This window comes from Haliotis asinina, chromosome 5 (assembly GCF_037392515.1).
Source record: "Haliotis asinina isolate JCU_RB_2024 chromosome 5, JCU_Hal_asi_v2, whole genome shotgun sequence".
Classification (NCBI taxonomy): Eukaryota; Metazoa; Mollusca; class Gastropoda; order Lepetellida; family Haliotidae; genus Haliotis; species Haliotis asinina.
The window spans coordinates 72,381,919-72,398,463 of record NC_090284.1 but is presented as its reverse complement, the minus strand read 5'-3'; the positions used below and the strand labels follow the sequence as shown (position 1 = coordinate 72,398,463).

General features: G+C 42.8%; 1 protein-coding gene across 1 annotated transcript in view; it reads right to left on the bottom strand.

Annotated features, from left to right (window-relative positions):
* The window catches only part of LOC137285212 (leucine-rich repeat serine/threonine-protein kinase 1-like), a 51,246-nt gene that overhangs the window by 6,205 nt on the left and 28,496 nt on the right, over window positions 1-16,545 (bottom strand). The window contains exons 6-27 of the mRNA XM_067817487.1: window positions 15,712-15,835; window positions 14,017-14,161; window positions 11,996-13,749; window positions 11,120-11,348; window positions 10,175-10,339; window positions 9,831-9,976; window positions 9,428-9,539; window positions 8,920-9,069; window positions 8,642-8,764; window positions 7,912-8,176; window positions 7,426-7,558; window positions 7,021-7,112; window positions 6,263-6,385; window positions 5,837-6,033; window positions 4,309-5,348; window positions 3,791-3,998; window positions 3,187-3,303; window positions 2,833-2,910; window positions 2,461-2,697; window positions 1,790-2,041; window positions 1,068-1,190; window positions 134-344 (exon numbers count right to left, since the gene is read on the bottom strand). Coding sequence (XP_067673588.1) covers window positions 134-344; window positions 1,068-1,190; window positions 1,790-2,041; window positions 2,461-2,697; window positions 2,833-2,910; window positions 3,187-3,303; window positions 3,791-3,998; window positions 4,309-5,348; window positions 5,837-6,033; window positions 6,263-6,385; window positions 7,021-7,112; window positions 7,426-7,558; window positions 7,912-8,176; window positions 8,642-8,764; window positions 8,920-9,069; window positions 9,428-9,539; window positions 9,831-9,976; window positions 10,175-10,339; window positions 11,120-11,348; window positions 11,996-13,749; window positions 14,017-14,161; window positions 15,712-15,835 — 6,024 coding nt within the window. The remainder of the gene's footprint in view (window positions 1-133; window positions 345-1,067; window positions 1,191-1,789; window positions 2,042-2,460; window positions 2,698-2,832; window positions 2,911-3,186; window positions 3,304-3,790; window positions 3,999-4,308; window positions 5,349-5,836; window positions 6,034-6,262; window positions 6,386-7,020; window positions 7,113-7,425; window positions 7,559-7,911; window positions 8,177-8,641; window positions 8,765-8,919; window positions 9,070-9,427; window positions 9,540-9,830; window positions 9,977-10,174; window positions 10,340-11,119; window positions 11,349-11,995; window positions 13,750-14,016; window positions 14,162-15,711; window positions 15,836-16,545) is intronic.

Genomic DNA, 16,545 nt, shown 5'->3' with positions numbered 1-16,545 from the left:
CTTTAATGAATACATGTAATTGAAGATTGAATGCATTACCATCTAATGTTTATATTATTTATATATTACATATTTGCTTCTAGTAAATTTAAGTTAGCTATACATATGAAACATGAAAGTGAAAGTCAAATACCCAGAGTAAAGTCGTTGGCCTCCCTGGCAGGGACTGAGCACCCACACATGATCTTTGTTTCCTGGCCGAGGGAGACGACGTCACGCAGATGACAGAACTGGGGGGAGCGGGCTATAGCCAAAATAGCGGCTGCTGAGGGGCGTTCCTCAGGGTCTTGAGACCAGCTCACAGACATAAGGTCAAGGATACAGGAAGGGTACAGGTTCACTTCCTGTGAAACAGATGTCATCAGTTCAGCCTGGTACTAACGTAGACCATGTCTCAAACACACTGATAGTGACATCGCATCATCACTCATCAATCCTCTGGAAATACTGGTGTGAAATGTGGTAGTGATATGTGTCTATTTGCAGTCTGTTCATGAAATGAGACAATCTATAATTTGTTCAAGTCAATAATGAGGCATACAACTTTATGGATAACAACTTCTTGTTTATTGGAAAGTCGCTGAGTAGATGCCCATTAGGAACCATGCCATGCAGCATTCATTGGCTAAAAATAGTAACTACATCACAGATTGGTTCCTTGTATTCACAAGAGATGGTGTGTTCAAACCTGTGAAGTACTGACTTTGAACTCTCAAATCTAAATGAAACATTTAACACCTAACTGATAATACATTGAGGTTACAACACATCCAAAGTATTTTTTTTGCAAGATGCTATTTAAAACTGTCTTGTCAATCACTAAATTGTCCAGTGTTGCACACTTCATTTTAATGAGAGTTTCAATGGTCTTTTAATAAACCTTCAGGACAAAGGTGGGGTAGTGCGTGCATGTGTGCGCACCTCTGCATCCTCTCTCTTGCTCCGCCTATGTTCCAGGCTCTATTTTTTTACAGGTAATCATTACATAGTTGAAACATAGCTGGAGGCTACAACAAACACAGTAGCGTAATGTGAAATGTCCATGTGATGGAAGCTTGCAAGCATACCTGTGTTGTGATGCTTGGTCTACTGCCCTGGCACACCAGAGTGCTTGGGTTGTTCACCTCACTGAATGGCTGGCGACACGTGATCAGCTCGTACATGCACATCCCGAAGGAGAAGATGTCCACCTGCAGGAAGAAAGGGATTCTTCTTTTAAGAGTATAAACATTCAAATTGATGTTGTCATTAGATTACAATCTATACTGGATAAGAATAGTTAAGGATATTTGTAAATTTTGAAATGCTGAATAATGATCTATTTATTCACTGACATACTGATAAAATATCGGTCATAAAACACCAATATCCCAAACGTATTTTGTCAAGTATACATGAAGAAAACATCATACAGTAACCCAGCGACAGTGTGCTAAAATGATAAATTTTGTCTAGGAAATGTAAGCGAGTGACAGAGAGGTACTAAAATGTCCCCTTCTAGAATCCATATAGTGCATGCATGTAAAGCTCCAGACTATTGCAGGGTACTTCCAGTGGTGAATGGGGTAGTGGGGTAGCATGGTGACTGAAATGTACACCCAGAACATGGGCCCTTCCATAAAATGCTCATAATGTTTGCTATCCCCACCCATGAGATTTTTTGATATATCAGCAAACTAACACCTGTCTTCAATATCTCCACTATGTTATTGCTAAAAGTGGTGTTAAACAATACACTGATCACAAACATACATCCAGAGATATTGGTCTGACATTTTGGGCAGTGTACCTTCTCAGTGTACGTGTCCTTCCCAGCATGCTGCAGAATTTCCGGAGCAATGAAGGGCGGTGTCCCCCCAAAGCCCTTAGCACCAGTGGGCATGACGCTACGACTTATCCCGTAGTCCGCCAGCTTCACATCAACAGGTGACAAAGAACTAGCCTCTGGTGACAGGGGCAGTGACCACACCAGTATGTTCTCTGACTTCAGGTCACGGTAGATGATGTTGCGGTCATGGAGGTAAGCCAGTGCTTGAGCCACCTGGAAATAATGTGTCATTATCGTTAGCATGATATGTACATGATGACCCCTTGTAACACACTGTCGTCAGTCGCAAGTGTATTGTCCCCCTTGTATTGCTGACATATTGTTCACATTGCAGCACTGTGACACAAACATACTGTTCCAATCAGTAACACTGTCATCAGTTCCAAGTATACCATAGCCCCCAGTAACACACTAGCATAAGCCCCAGTTTACTCTAACCCAGGACAACACACTGACATTAAAGGCAGAGCAAAGCTGGTGTAAATCTGCAGTTTCAGCAAGTTGGATGCAACTCCTAGGAAACCCACTTGGGTTGCCTGACATGTTTATGAATCCGACGGATAATAAGTTTTCAAGTTAAGCTAAGCACAATGTCTCGACCATGACCAGAAAAGCATCAGCTGTGGACAAACCTGAACAATGATTTGTCTGATAACAAACAGGGGAAGTCTGCGCCCTGTCTCGTCCAGCATCTTCAGCGATGAATCTAGGGAGCCATGAGGAGCCAAACTAAGGATGAGGGACAGTGGTCTGGTAGCCAGGCCCAGCATGGGAACAATGTTTGGATGAGAGATACTCTCGAGGATTGATATCTCTTGTCTGGCTGTGAGGTATGCTTGGCACGCACGGTCCATCCGACTCTCAATACTCTGTGGAGGCAGAGAACAAGGAACCATGGTAAACCTGATGATTAGGCAACAGACTCACTTTCATGGTGTGAAATGGCTTGAATTGTGTGGTGAACATGCCCAGCAGATATATCTAAAGAAGTTAAGAGTCTGTACCTGTCGCTTTTGTTTGGCTTCTTCTCGAGTCCCATTAAACAGAACCTTCACTGCCACTGGTATGGCGGGCTCCTCACCCTGTACAAGAGACGTTTACAATGACTGTACCATGACCTCCTTGTATTAGTTACTGTTAGAGACTACAAAATACACAAGTTGTATCAATAAACAAATCCTATCTGACACTAATTGTTTCCTAAATACAATTACAACAAATTACAGAATCTTCTCATATCACAGCCAAAGCACAAAGCAGATGAAAATGTTAAAGGATACCATAAAAGCTTAACTATTTCAGTCCCTTTGACCAGATATCTAACAAAACAGCCAGCATATAGGTACTGCTTCACAAACCTTCTTGAAGAGGTTCCCAGCAAACACCTTCCCAAAGGTGCCTTTGCCAAGTTCCCGTCCAATGTCCAGTCTGTCTGTCTCGGTGACCAGCAACTCTCTATCTACATCACGGAAACCCTGACAAGCACATTGCACATATCATTACTCATCCTGTGGACTACACTGTCATGTAAAAATGAAATCCAGATCAAATCGAAACTGGCCAAATTCTCAACTGAACCTGTAACTCATCGATGTGTAACTTCATCAATCAGCAAAACTCCACAAACCTCCTCTTGAGAACATGGACGGGACTTATGATAGAAATTGATTCTGTTTGGTTTGCCTTTGTCATAAATAAAAACAACAAGTTATCATATTTATACCAGACTGCACCAGATTCCATATTGCCCACAGCCCTAGTCTTAATACCAATGAGATCATAACGCACATACTTTAAGGGACAAATCCAAACTTCAATGTAAAATAATGAATCTAAAGGTTTGAGACATACATCCCTTCTCCCACCAAATTTAATTCTATGCATTAGTGCACTAATCCAAAGGCTACAATTGAAACATGTTATGTGGTATAGTCATGCAATGGACAGGACTGGGCTCCTCACCAAGTCAGGGGCCACGAAGAAAGTGTAGCTCTGACCCTGGTCCCCAAGGAGATGGGCAGGTGACACACTGGCATGTACAGGGCAGCAGATGTTCACACCCTCCATCATGTCCAGCATGCATCGCTCCACCAGGTGGCTGTAGATGATGGCTTCTGTCTCCTGGCGCCGATGTGCTCGGTCAAATATGATTGCCTGTCCTGTCTGAAGTCTACATTCAAAATGATGATTGAGAAATATAGTCACTGAAGCTTTGTTTATGATAATCAGAATTGTTTAGATCTTTAATGACAATATGATGCATTATTTAGCTTGGACTGATGACTTGATAGATGTATAATTGCCAAGCATCAAGAACTTAAGGACACTGTGTGTGTCTATAAAAACATTCATTGAATTTAATCCATTTGAAATTTTAATATTTTAAAATTTTTACACTTTAATATTAATTATTGTGAACGTGTAACAGAAGCGATAATTTACCTCATACTTTCAACAAAAAACCTTCAAAATCATCTGACCTTGACCTGTCTTCTGCTTGACCACCACCATGCGACCCTGAATCCTCCCCGTCCTCATCCTCATTCTCTTCATCCTCCTCTACCACTGGTGGTTCCCCCTGGCTGATGAAGATGGATGAACACTGGTTCGGCACCTCAGGGTTCATCCAGAACCATGCATCATGATCCAGATCAGAATGCATTTTACGTTGCCTTTGAACTTCTGAGTAGAGGCACTGAGGACAGAGCACAATCCGTGTGATGAGGTATCGGCCCTCACAATTCTGGGTAAATCTGACCTCACCAATCTCAGGGTACCAGTCCTGGAGGAGATTGTCAATGTGCTCAATAAGCTTGCCCAAGAGTTTAGCTGCCGCTGAGTCATCCCTGAACAGTGTGGTTCTGTTTGTGGGGTCAAGCGTCTGTATCTGGGGCCCTGCCTTGTTTGTCAGATGGAAGGTAAGGCTGTCTGTTGGTAATGAGATTTCTAGAATCTTGCTGTTCAACACATCAAGAAAAGACCACTCTGATTCCACATTGCACTTCAGGCGACACTGCGTGTAGTCACAGAAGCCCATTGTGGAGTCGGAGAGGACCTCACGGATACGGAGCATCTCAAATCCAAGATGGTTGAGGATGAGACCTGTCTGCCAACATCGCCACTCAGGCTCTGTGTCAAACAAGGTTTTCATTCCTGGACTCCGTTGCATCAACTCCTCTGGGAGCTTGAACAGATTCATGGCAAAGTGGTATAATGAGGAGTCTGCCAGTACCCTGGTGATGAGTCGTGGCCAGAACCCACTTGGGAAGTAGGTCATGAAATACAGACGGCAGAAGGAGAAGATTGGGTTACTTGTGGCCTTGACTCCAAGAAGCAGAAGGTCACGTGAGTCTGGTCGACCAGTTGATTCGTCAAAATGCTGGGGACCAGAATAAAATGTAGATTTTCCCACAGTAAGCGTCTTCACACTATCTGGTCTAACATACACCACATCAGTTGTGAGAGGCTTTGACCTTCGTTTGACTTGAGTGTTTTCATCCTCTGGTCTCCTCAGAGGAATCTGAAATTCAGACACACAAGTTTGTTACAGATGTCTCTGTAAATTATAGCTAGGATGTCATTCTCATAAGGTACCATACATTTACATGAACCATGGTAATATCCTGATCCTGACATAGTAGTCAGGCTACTGTTCAATCCTATAGAAAATGTGTACAAAACTGATCTCTGATCACTGTTTCCCATTATTTCCATGTATAAACCTTGGTGGTTCTGTTATTGGGAGATGTAGGGACAAGCCACCAACGTGTCTGGGTCATACTTCTGTCTACCATCTCAGCTGTGTACCTAGACCCCTTGGTTGTTGATGTGTACAACTTGTGTACAAACATCTCAAAAGTAGTGTCCAGCCAAACTCACTCTCTCCTTACCATCAGAACCATTACTTCCATGTACAAACCTTGGTGGTTCTGTTATCAGGAGACGTAGGGACAAGCCACCAACATGCCTGGATCACACTTTCGTCTACCATCTTAGCTGTGTACCTACCCTGACGTCACACTTCTTCTCTACACTGACTTGTAGGTCTTCCTCTGTAGGCAGCAGCGATGGCAAGAGGAGGTTCTCATCATCGAACTGCAGTGCCACTTCAAATTTGTTCAGTAAGCTTGTGATGTCTCGCTGGATGTCCATTGGCTGTAGGGAGTTCTTGAACAACATCTCTAGATTCTTGATCTTCATGATGCCTACAAATACAAGACTACAGCCTATGCAAAACCTTAACTGAAAAATGACATGGTTCCTCTTTAATTTCAACCTTTCTTTTGTCTAGTTCAGAACCTGAGTTCACAATGTGACTTCATGGTGGCTTGGTGGCCATATGATTTCATCATCCCTGGGCTAATTATCCACACCATAATTTTGACTTACTACATGGTTTCATGACAGTACACATCTACAATCTAGGGGTCTCACCTCTGGAAGCAAATCTGTTTATCTCCTTGATGGTGACAACCTTTGCCAGCTGGTCGCAGAGCCATTGAGGATCGAGGAAGTAGAGATCCTTCAGAGAGAGGTCCTCATAGTGAAAAAGAACACCTGAAAGACAGAATGAGTGACAATTAATTTCTGGGAACAAGGACATTGACAAGGAAACCTCCCCACGGTATGATCTGATAGTCAAGAAAGCTCAGGGAGAGAAATGAAACAAGGTTTACAACTCTTTCATGGTTGACCTATCAACCATTCCAGGTAAGCCTATTACTGTTGCAAAGTTAATTTAATACAAGAATGTTGCAAGGGAGTAAAACGTTTTTCACACAAGTTAACAGTTATGATGTATTTAAAAACATTGTTTCTCTAAGAAGTATTTATGAAATCGCACACTCAATAAATCCATCACTGTACAATGGGCACTTGCAGTCATATCATTCAAGATATCACAGATACTGTGTTTAGCTGATATGCTCATAGGTTTGCCTCACCTGTTTCTAGCTTTGTCAGCATCACACCTTTTATCTAAGATATCTAGAACCTGCATCAACTTAGGCATAATCCCCACATGAGCTCACATACAAAGACACATTGCAATACAAAGTTTCAACAGTATAACATGTGAAAGTAGACTGCCATACTCGAATACTCATATTTGGTTTCATACATCTGCTACAAATATGCAAATTACAACAGAGAAATTTCCACAATATCAATATCACAAATATTGAATGCCCCACCATTTTCATGCAGGAATCTTGTTGCTTGCTCCAACTCTTCTACATCTCTGAAAGTTGTGCCAGTCTCCATCATCTTGTTGGATACACACAACCTGCCAACAAAGTTTCACTCAATGGTGACAATCACACACATCAAATATAGAAGTAAACAAGCTCTGGTTTCATTGTAAGAAAACACCTGTCATGTGATACATACCTCAATCTTCCCACTGACCAATCATGAAAGCCCTAGTACAGTTTTCCTTACAGTTGTTTACACCTCACAACAGCCCGAAGAGAAAGTTAAAAAAGTAAACCGATTTCCCTAATAATTGTCCATGCAGTTCATCCCTGTACCTGCATTTGGTTATTTCAGAAAAAACAACTGGATTTTGTTTCTCTGCTATGTGGCTCATGGAGACTCACATGTATTTGGACTTGGACAGGACGGGCTCCTTGTTGTCATAGAGACGCTCCTGCGCCAGCTCCATCACCACATTCTGCAGCAGCAGATACTTCTTGGGGATCTTCTGCTTCAGCAGCTTCTGGGTCCGGGAACCTGACATAGGACACACCGTGGTCACTGAGGCATTCAGTCAGTGTCATTAAAATAAATGAGGGGGAAATAACAGTTTAATGTCAGACACAACCAGTGCACCTCTGTGTGGTCAGTAGACAACCTGTCAATGTCATTCAAAAAACTTCTGATAGATCTCATATTAAAGCCATACCACTTCTAAGGAAACCTGTACCATGAAGACTATAATCTAGATCTCTAAAACACCGAGCAGCAATATTCACATCCTGTATGAAGGTACAGATATTTCCAGATGCTAGATATACTGAACAAAACAGATGTAATAACACAATATCATTTTGAAATTAACAGAGAAAACAGCATGTACAACTTACGGGGATGTTTGAGGTCGAAAGCATGATCATAGATCATATCCACAAGTTTGGACACATTTTTGCCAGACTTGCAGCTGACATTGATGGTGTCGAGGATGTTGGGAAGCCCGCACTTTTCTGGCTCCTTGACCAGGATGAAGTTCTTTTGCACCAGCCCCATCATTGCTTCCTCAAAGTCCTCTGGGTAGCTCCTTCTGGTGGCCCGGTCCTCCAGCTTGTCTAAGTGGGTTCCCACGATGATCACTGGGGCTCCTGGAGCTCGGGCCTGGCAATGAGTGAGTGAGTGAGTGAGTGAGTGAGTGAGTGAGTGAGTGAAAATGTCTCTTAAAGAGTATTTCTGTATGTCATTACAAGTAATGTGAGATTATAGAAAATCTGAAATGTCAGGGATCACAGATTTGTACCATTTTGGAATGATAATGGGTATTATGCTGACACACTAACGACTATGAATGGGTCTCACCTATGACTCAAACCAATGCTCATAGGATCCTGTCACATAAAGGGACATAACTCTGCAGAGGGAATGGAACCACCTTAGTCCTGATATATTAGACCTGATCATAACATGTCATGGTCGCACAAGCATAAAAAAAAGCAATTGCCTGCTATACCCTTCTTGTTACATTTTTTTCAAAGAGCTATTTGAATAACATTTTGTATATTCATTGACAACTTTAGTCACAATTGTTCTTGGCTTGTCAAGCCTGGCTATGCAGCTTTGACTCACCTGAATATTTACAAGCCACTGCAGCAAACTGTCTACACCTTTAGGCCCATGTGTGATGTTCCACAGAACCAGGTACAACGACCTCGGAGACAAGAAGTATTGATGGGTGGCATAGTACTCACGCTACATAAAAGATGGAGACAGGGATTACATGACATAATTTCAGCATAAAGTCAAGAAGAGTTTTATTCATGAGAGAATGCGTTTTAAAGGGACCATGACATTTCACACAAAACATCACAGATGTGTTTAATCATGATTTTTCAGTAAAGACTCACCTGTCCACCAAAATCCCAGGTACGGAAATGAACTGCACCCTTTGACCTTCGCTCAATGACCAGTTGGCTGATGTCAATGCCGACTGTGGATAATGTCTGACCTCGAGGTCGTGTGACTTCCTGTGTATTGCTCACCCGATCCTTCCAGTGCTGTAAGCAGACATTTTGCTCTATCTCACACATCTAATCAGTTGTGTGATGAAGTAACCTTCCTTTCACAGACCAAAACATCCATCATGTGAAATAATATCAGGTATAGAAGTGCAGTGATGAAACACAAATCAGCCTGTGGTAATACCAATGCAACTGATGGACTGAATCACTGGAAATGCACTTGTCAAGATTATGGTCACATCACTCATTAATTGGACCTGTGTTGTCCATAAATCCAAAAATGATGAATAAATGTCCTGTCACAAATTTCTCTTATGTATGGATGGAAATGCAGTAAGTATTTTTTTGCAGCCACATTACCAATGTCCCCCGAGAAGAACCCCAATGTCCTTACAGTAGCTATGCTGGGCATCTTGCTCTCTTTGTTAAGCCGCTGTAGTAGAGAAGTCTTCCCAATCTCATGAGACCCGACTATCATCAGATTCATACAGTTGTACTCCGTGGATCTACAAGTGAATGGGTGAACAGTGTTGCAGTTGTCATGGAAATCGACATGTCATAGACTGTTACCAGTCAGCTGACACACACAAATCATACATTTTCTGACAGGATCATAATCACCATGAACACTGTGAACAACGTGACTCCTTATACAAACTGCTGCTAAAGCCCAAAATCACCATGCAAATGATCTCTAATTTGACAGAGTCCAGAAAGTGAATCCGCATAGGTAGAGTATGTAAGTTACACTTGTTTCAACACTCCAGCATCTGTGAAACCAATTACACATCACTTACTCTTCCAGCACTGAGAGGAGAAAGCCCAAGATGTCCTTTGTTGGGTAGCGAGAAGACTTGATCATGTCTTGAATAGCACCATCCAGGGGACATAACTCTAGCTCCAGCTTCCACAACTTCTTCAACAGACCTAACTTTGGTGGCAGCTGAGAACAGAAGACAGCACTGGTGTGACAACACAATAATAATAAAAAAAACAGAACAGACACTGGAGTGAAAAGCTAATCAAAGTCCACAACTACCGATTGGAAGGTCTTAAAGTGCCACAAGAAATTAAAATTGATACATATGGTAGCAATATACAGGTTTTAAATAATTGCACTTGCACATGTTTAGAGACACACCTCCTTGAGAGGATTGCGGTTAAGAGAGAGAACTTTGAGGTTTGTAAGTTCTCCAATGTCTGGAGGAAGACAAATGAGGCTGTTGTAGCTGACATCCAGTTCACTCAAGTTGGGGAACAGAAGGCGACTCTGTATCTCATCAGACTCCATGCTGAAGCTGGCTGCCTGAAATTACACAGAGGTTCTTCTCTGTAATACACCAGATGTGTACATTGGGTAAAAGTAAGGCTCAACTAATATGGCCACATCATCCTGATATTAAACTCAAACGATTTGAGAACAGAATGAAATGCTAGTCCAAGAGCCAGTCCACTGAGCTACTTGGGATCTTAGGAAAAATGATTTCCTGAGTCAACACAGTTTGTATCTGAAAACAAACTTCCTTCCATACACTGTGGTTTGGGTGTCAAAGTCTGTCTAAAACTATGGATTGTATTGAAACCTTTTCATCGCAGATCTAGAGATAAGATGGTCAGGCTCTAGGACAGAGTTCGCGCCAAATTTTGTACAAGTGCGTGCAGAAATAAAATTATAAATATGCAGTTAAAATCTTTTGTGCGTGAAATTTTCATTAAAATCCTGAATCATATTAAAATGTATTGTTTGTCTATATGTTGCAATTTTACGATACTTTTTAAAATTACATTGATCAGAATCTATACAAAACATGCATGCAAAACATTTTCTGCGTGCTTCTATTATTTTTTTTGTGGGGAAAAATGCAGGTTTCTGTGTTAATGCGAACACTGTAGGACCAAGGATTCTGTATAAATACGAGCACTCCTTTCTTTAAAAGGGCGCACTAGTACATAACCAAGGTATTCATCGACAAACAATTTTCACATCTACTAAGGGCAAAATAAATTAACAATAAATAATACTTGACAAACCACAATGCCTGTTTTGTGTAATGATGGCAACAACAAAGGCAGAGACTATACTAACACTGACATCCATGCTGGTTGCATTGATGGTCCGGGCCATCTTGGTGATGACAAGTCCTCTCAGTTTGTTGTGTGACAGGATGAGTTTCTCCAGCTGAGGAAGCTGCACATGACAGCGGTGCGGGCAGCTGGTGGAGGCTGCAGCCTGGAGGGGGGAGAAGCTGCTGACGGAGGAGATGGAGGGGGAATGACTGCGTGGGGACATCCGGTATTGCGTTGGCGAGCTGACACTGAAATTTCAGAAAACTGTCAAAACAAAGTCTTTCAACAGTATCTAAAAAGGATACACAAAACGGCAAGAATGTATACTGGCAGCTACATATGCGCAAGTGAAACATCATCAGTGAGAGGGTAACAATAAGGGAAGGTAGTCAAGTCTTTACAGGTTGCCACTATAGTGCTGCAATATTACTGGGTGTATCATTGGAAAAACTGATAAAACAATGCCATTTAGAAAGTGGTCAGTGTTACATTTGGGATAACACTTTCTTTGTAAAGTACAGATTCTACTACTTTTGTTGAGTTGAGCTTATCTGGAAATTCTTTAATAAATTTAAAAATTGTTTCAAAATTGTTCAGTTTCAACATTCGCAGCCTTCAGAAATGTTTGTCTATGCTTGTTATTTTTCACACAATATCATGTCAACAAACAACATATTGGATAACCAACACGAAACTCAGAATATATTTGTCCCTTGTAAAGGAATGCTGTGAGTGCCAAACAAAATGCACGAGACATTTATTCCTCCAGAAGAGAAAATCAATAATTGCTTGTAGCTAGTTCAATATTCTCAAAATATGTCCAAACTTCTATTTTAGAGTGCCATGAAACTGTTACACTATCATCCAAAGATACAGTAACAAACATAGAGGTTACCTTTTGGTTAATCCCAAACAATGCTGGTCTTGGAGGGCATTTTGTATCCATGGAAACAGCGATTCAAGTCCAGTCCTGCACAGATTCAGTTCGATAAGACTTTGGGGCAAATGTCCTAATGGTCCAACGTTGTCCAGCCTATTGTCTGTCATGTTGAGCACCTCCAGGTTGGGGGCACAACACGCCAGACAAGGAGGTAACTCTGTGAACTTATTCCCTGCGATGTTCAAGTGGCGAATACCAGTCTGATTATCATTCACCTTATGCCTGTCAAGGTCAGTGACTGTTAGTCTTTGTCTCCACCAATCATAATGGTTGACTGTGTTTTCATGCAGCTCCTGAAAGGACTCATCATTCCCAAGACGACATCCACTTTCAATTTCGAAATCTCCATGGTCTGAATTTGACAATGAGCCAAGAGAAGCAATGGTTGACCGTCTGCTCAGATTGGGCTCTCCAATCTCCCAGTGGGGGAGCCGAGTGAGATCATTCTGAGCCAGGTTCAAGTGGTTGAGTGAGGGAGCTGTCCACATGTCAAGTGGAACTCTGTTTAGACAGTTTCTGGACACGTTTAGGTACTTGAGGGCTGGCAGACGGAACAGGTAGTTGGGTAACATCTCCAGACAGTTGACTTGCAGATGGAGTTCCTCAATCTGGAGACGCTCCACTGCATGCTCCAAGTCTTTTTCCAGAGGGAACTTTTTGATTCGATTTTCAGAAGCATTCAATACTTGGAGAGAAGGCAACTCAAAAATAATTTTGGGAAGTTCTGCAAAATAGTTATGTGAAATATCAATCTTTGTTATTGCATAGAGTGCTGTTAAATTATTGTCAATTGGTCTCATGGCTAAGTTGTGAACAAAACTCGCTCTGATGAGGCACTGTTTGTCTATGCTATCCAGCTTCTGTCTATGCCAGTTCACTGACACTGGGCAGGACGGAAATATTCTCCTGTACTCATCTGGCAAACTTGTCCGGTCATTGTAACTCATAAAACTGCTATGGGCTTCGGCATATGCAAGTTTCATTTCAGTCTTGTTAATTGTGTGGATGTGATCCTTAGATGTCTTGTGCTGCAGCAGCAACTGGATCATCTCCTTGTTGTTTGTCGCCTGTGCTCGCTTCATGGCAATGTTGTCTGTGTCTTCAGCTCCATGTCTCAGCAACAGCTCAAACACCTCAGGATCGCCTCGCTCTAATGCATACGCAAGGTACGACAACGGAGAATCATCAACCATTATCATAGTGCTCAGATCTGTTCCCCCCTTCACCAGCACCTGGGCTATGTCTGGGTGGTGGTTCTTTATAGCATAATGCAGTGCTGTCAGGCCTTCATTCGACTTGATGTCTCTGTCAACCGGGAAGATCCTATAAGGGTCTATCTCCTTCTCTAGAGAGTGACCTTCTGAGGTGGTGCTGGTCATCCGGGCATAAACTGTTTGAGCAGCAGCCTCCAGAGGTTCCTCATCATCTCCCAATTTGACCGTATGGTCCAGGAGGAGTTTCACAGCCTCTAAAGACCCTGTCTCTGTTGCAAGATGCAGCGGCGTCATGCCTGTGGAGTCAATGGGGTTCACGTCAATGTTGGAGTAGTAGTAGCGCCCTGAGCGCTTGTCGACATATGACTGGAGAAAGTTGTCAGAGTACTGGAAAGCAAGGAGATACTCCAGGATGTCTGCACGTCCACATGCAGCAGCCCGGTGGAGGGGCAGCTGATGGTCCACGGTTCGCATTATGCATAACTCTGGGAACTTCTGAAAGGGTAAGCAGATGCCATTAGTTCTGATTTGGACCAGTTTATGTACATTTGGTGGGAAACCTAATCCACATATGCAGTTTTGTAGCATTACATTGACAGAAACACAATACCTACATCCCATACAGACCCCCTTCATGGTACTTCATACACATGTATGAATTATAGTTGAGGTCTTTGCAGAATTGTCCAATACATTTCAATTCAATAAGCAATAAAACATTTGCATGACCTATTATTAGATGGTTGCCTTAAACATCCCTACCTGCATAAGAATGGAGACAACTTCCACGGTCCCTGTCTCACATGCAAGGTGGAGTGGGGTGAGACCATTCTCTGTGTGGGGAATAGGCTTTGCTTCAAGCTCCAGCAAAAGCTGAACAAGCTCAAAGCTGCCAGACTTCACAGCACTGAAAATGAGATAAAAGCTTATTACTCTAATGTCTCTACACTGATTCACACAACATGTCTCCAGTACCCATTATAAGGAGTAATCATAATAAACCAATCAGGTAACTTTCAGTTCTGACCTTTCTGAAATTACAAGGATATTACAATATTACATGTGTCTGGCCCCTACTGTTACCTGGAAAGGACTGGGAATCTACAACACCATCAATGTGTCTGGCCCCTACTGCTACCTGGAAAGGGCTGGAAATCTACAACACCACTAATGCGTCTGGCCCCTACTGTTACCTGGAAAGGACTGGGAATCTACAACACCACTAATGTGTCTGGCCCCTACTCTTACCTGGAAAGGGCTGGAAATCTACAACACCACTAATGTGTCTGGCCCCTACTGTTACCTGGAAAGGGCTGGAAATCTACAACACTATCCATGTGTCTGGCCCCTACTCTTACCTGGAAAGGACTGGGAATCTACAACACTATCCATGTGTCTGGCCCCTACTCTTACCTGGAAAAGACTGGGAATCTACAACACTATCAATGTGTCTGGCCCCTACTGTTACCTGGAAAGGACTGAGAATCTACAATACCATCAATGTGTCTGGCCCCTACTGGTACCTGGAAAGGACTGGGAATCTACAACACTATCAATGTGTCTGGCCCCTACTGTTACCTGGAAAGGGCTGGGAATCTACAACACCATCAATGTGTCTGGCCCCTACTGCTACCTGGAAAGGGTTGGGAATCTACAACACCTCAATGTGTCTGGCCCCTACTCTTACCTGGAAAGGGCTGGAAATCTACAACACCATCCATGTGTCTGGCCCCTACTTTTACCTGGAAAGGGTTGGGAATCTACAACACCATCCATGTGTCTGGCCCCTACTGTTACCTGGAAAGGGTCGGGAATCTACAACACCATCAATGTGTCTGGCCATTACTGTTACCTGGAAAGGGCTGGAAATCTACAACACTATCAATGTGTCTGGCCCCTACTTTTACCTGGAAAGGGCTGGAAATCTACAACACCATCAATGTGTCTGGCCCCTACTGCTACCTGGAAAGGGCTGGGAATCTACAACACCATCCATGTGTCTGGCCCCTACTCTTACCTGGAAAGGGCTGGAAATCTACAACACCATCAATGTGTCTGGCCCCTACTGTTACCTGGAAAGGGCTGGAAATCTACAACACCACTAATGTGTCTGGCCCCTACTGCTACCTGGAAAGGGCTGGAAATCTACAACACCACTAATGTGTCTGGCCCCTACTCTTACCTGGAAAGGACTGGGAATCTACAACACCATCAATGTGTCTGGCCCCTACTCTTACCTGGAAAGGGCTGGGAATCTACAACACCACTAATGTGTCTGGCCCCTACTGTTACCTGGAAAGGGCTGGAAATCTACAACACCACTAATGTGTCTGGCCCCTACTCTTACCTGGAAAGGGCTGGGAATCTACAACACCATCCATGTGTCTGGCCCCTACTGTTATCTGGAAAGGGCTGGGAATCTACAACACTATCCATGTGTCTGGCCCCTACTCTTACCTGGAAAGGGCTGGAAATCCACCTTTAGGGACACAGCTGAGGATCCGTCGTAGGTCTGACCAGTTGTTTGACAGCAAATCGCGGACCTTCTCTGTCTCCCCATTTGCACACAACTCAGAGAAAGCTTCAAGAGACAACAATGGGTACTTGGCATGATGAACAAGGGTTGTGTATTGCAGCAGTTCATCTAATGTCTTTGCATTCTGTCATATACAAATATCTTCACCAGGTGTTCAAAACTATAAAAACTCACAGCAGAAAATTTACAGAGGTATGATGTCCAGATGAGTCCAGATGATAATCTATAAGATAAGGAACACATCAATACCTCCAGAAAGTAGTCCAACCCCACTGACATCCGGCACATACAGAAAATGTGAATATTCCTAGAAGATACTTAATGAAGCTCTAAAGATACAGATATGTTTCTCACATGTCAGTAACAACTGTTTTCTTAATATTGTCATTTACTTGTCATCAATACATTAGTGCTCAAAGATACAAAAAAGTGTATGTGTGAGTGAGTGCATGCGTGCATCAACCCATTAAACTGACGGCTAGTTTCTGAAATGAACATATCTCAAAGCAATACTCCAACAATATTTGGCGTTTCAAGCCAATGCTTTAACCACTAGTCTACCCCACCATTCCTTCCTGCAAGGAGTGAATGAGCTTAGCTTTACGCCCCTTTTACCAACATTCCAGCAATATCACAGCAGGGAACACCAGAAAATGGGATTCATACATTGTACCCAATCGGGAATCGAACCCGGGTCTTTGGCGTGATGAGCGAATGCTTTAACCACTAGGCTACCCCACAATCCCTCCCTGCAA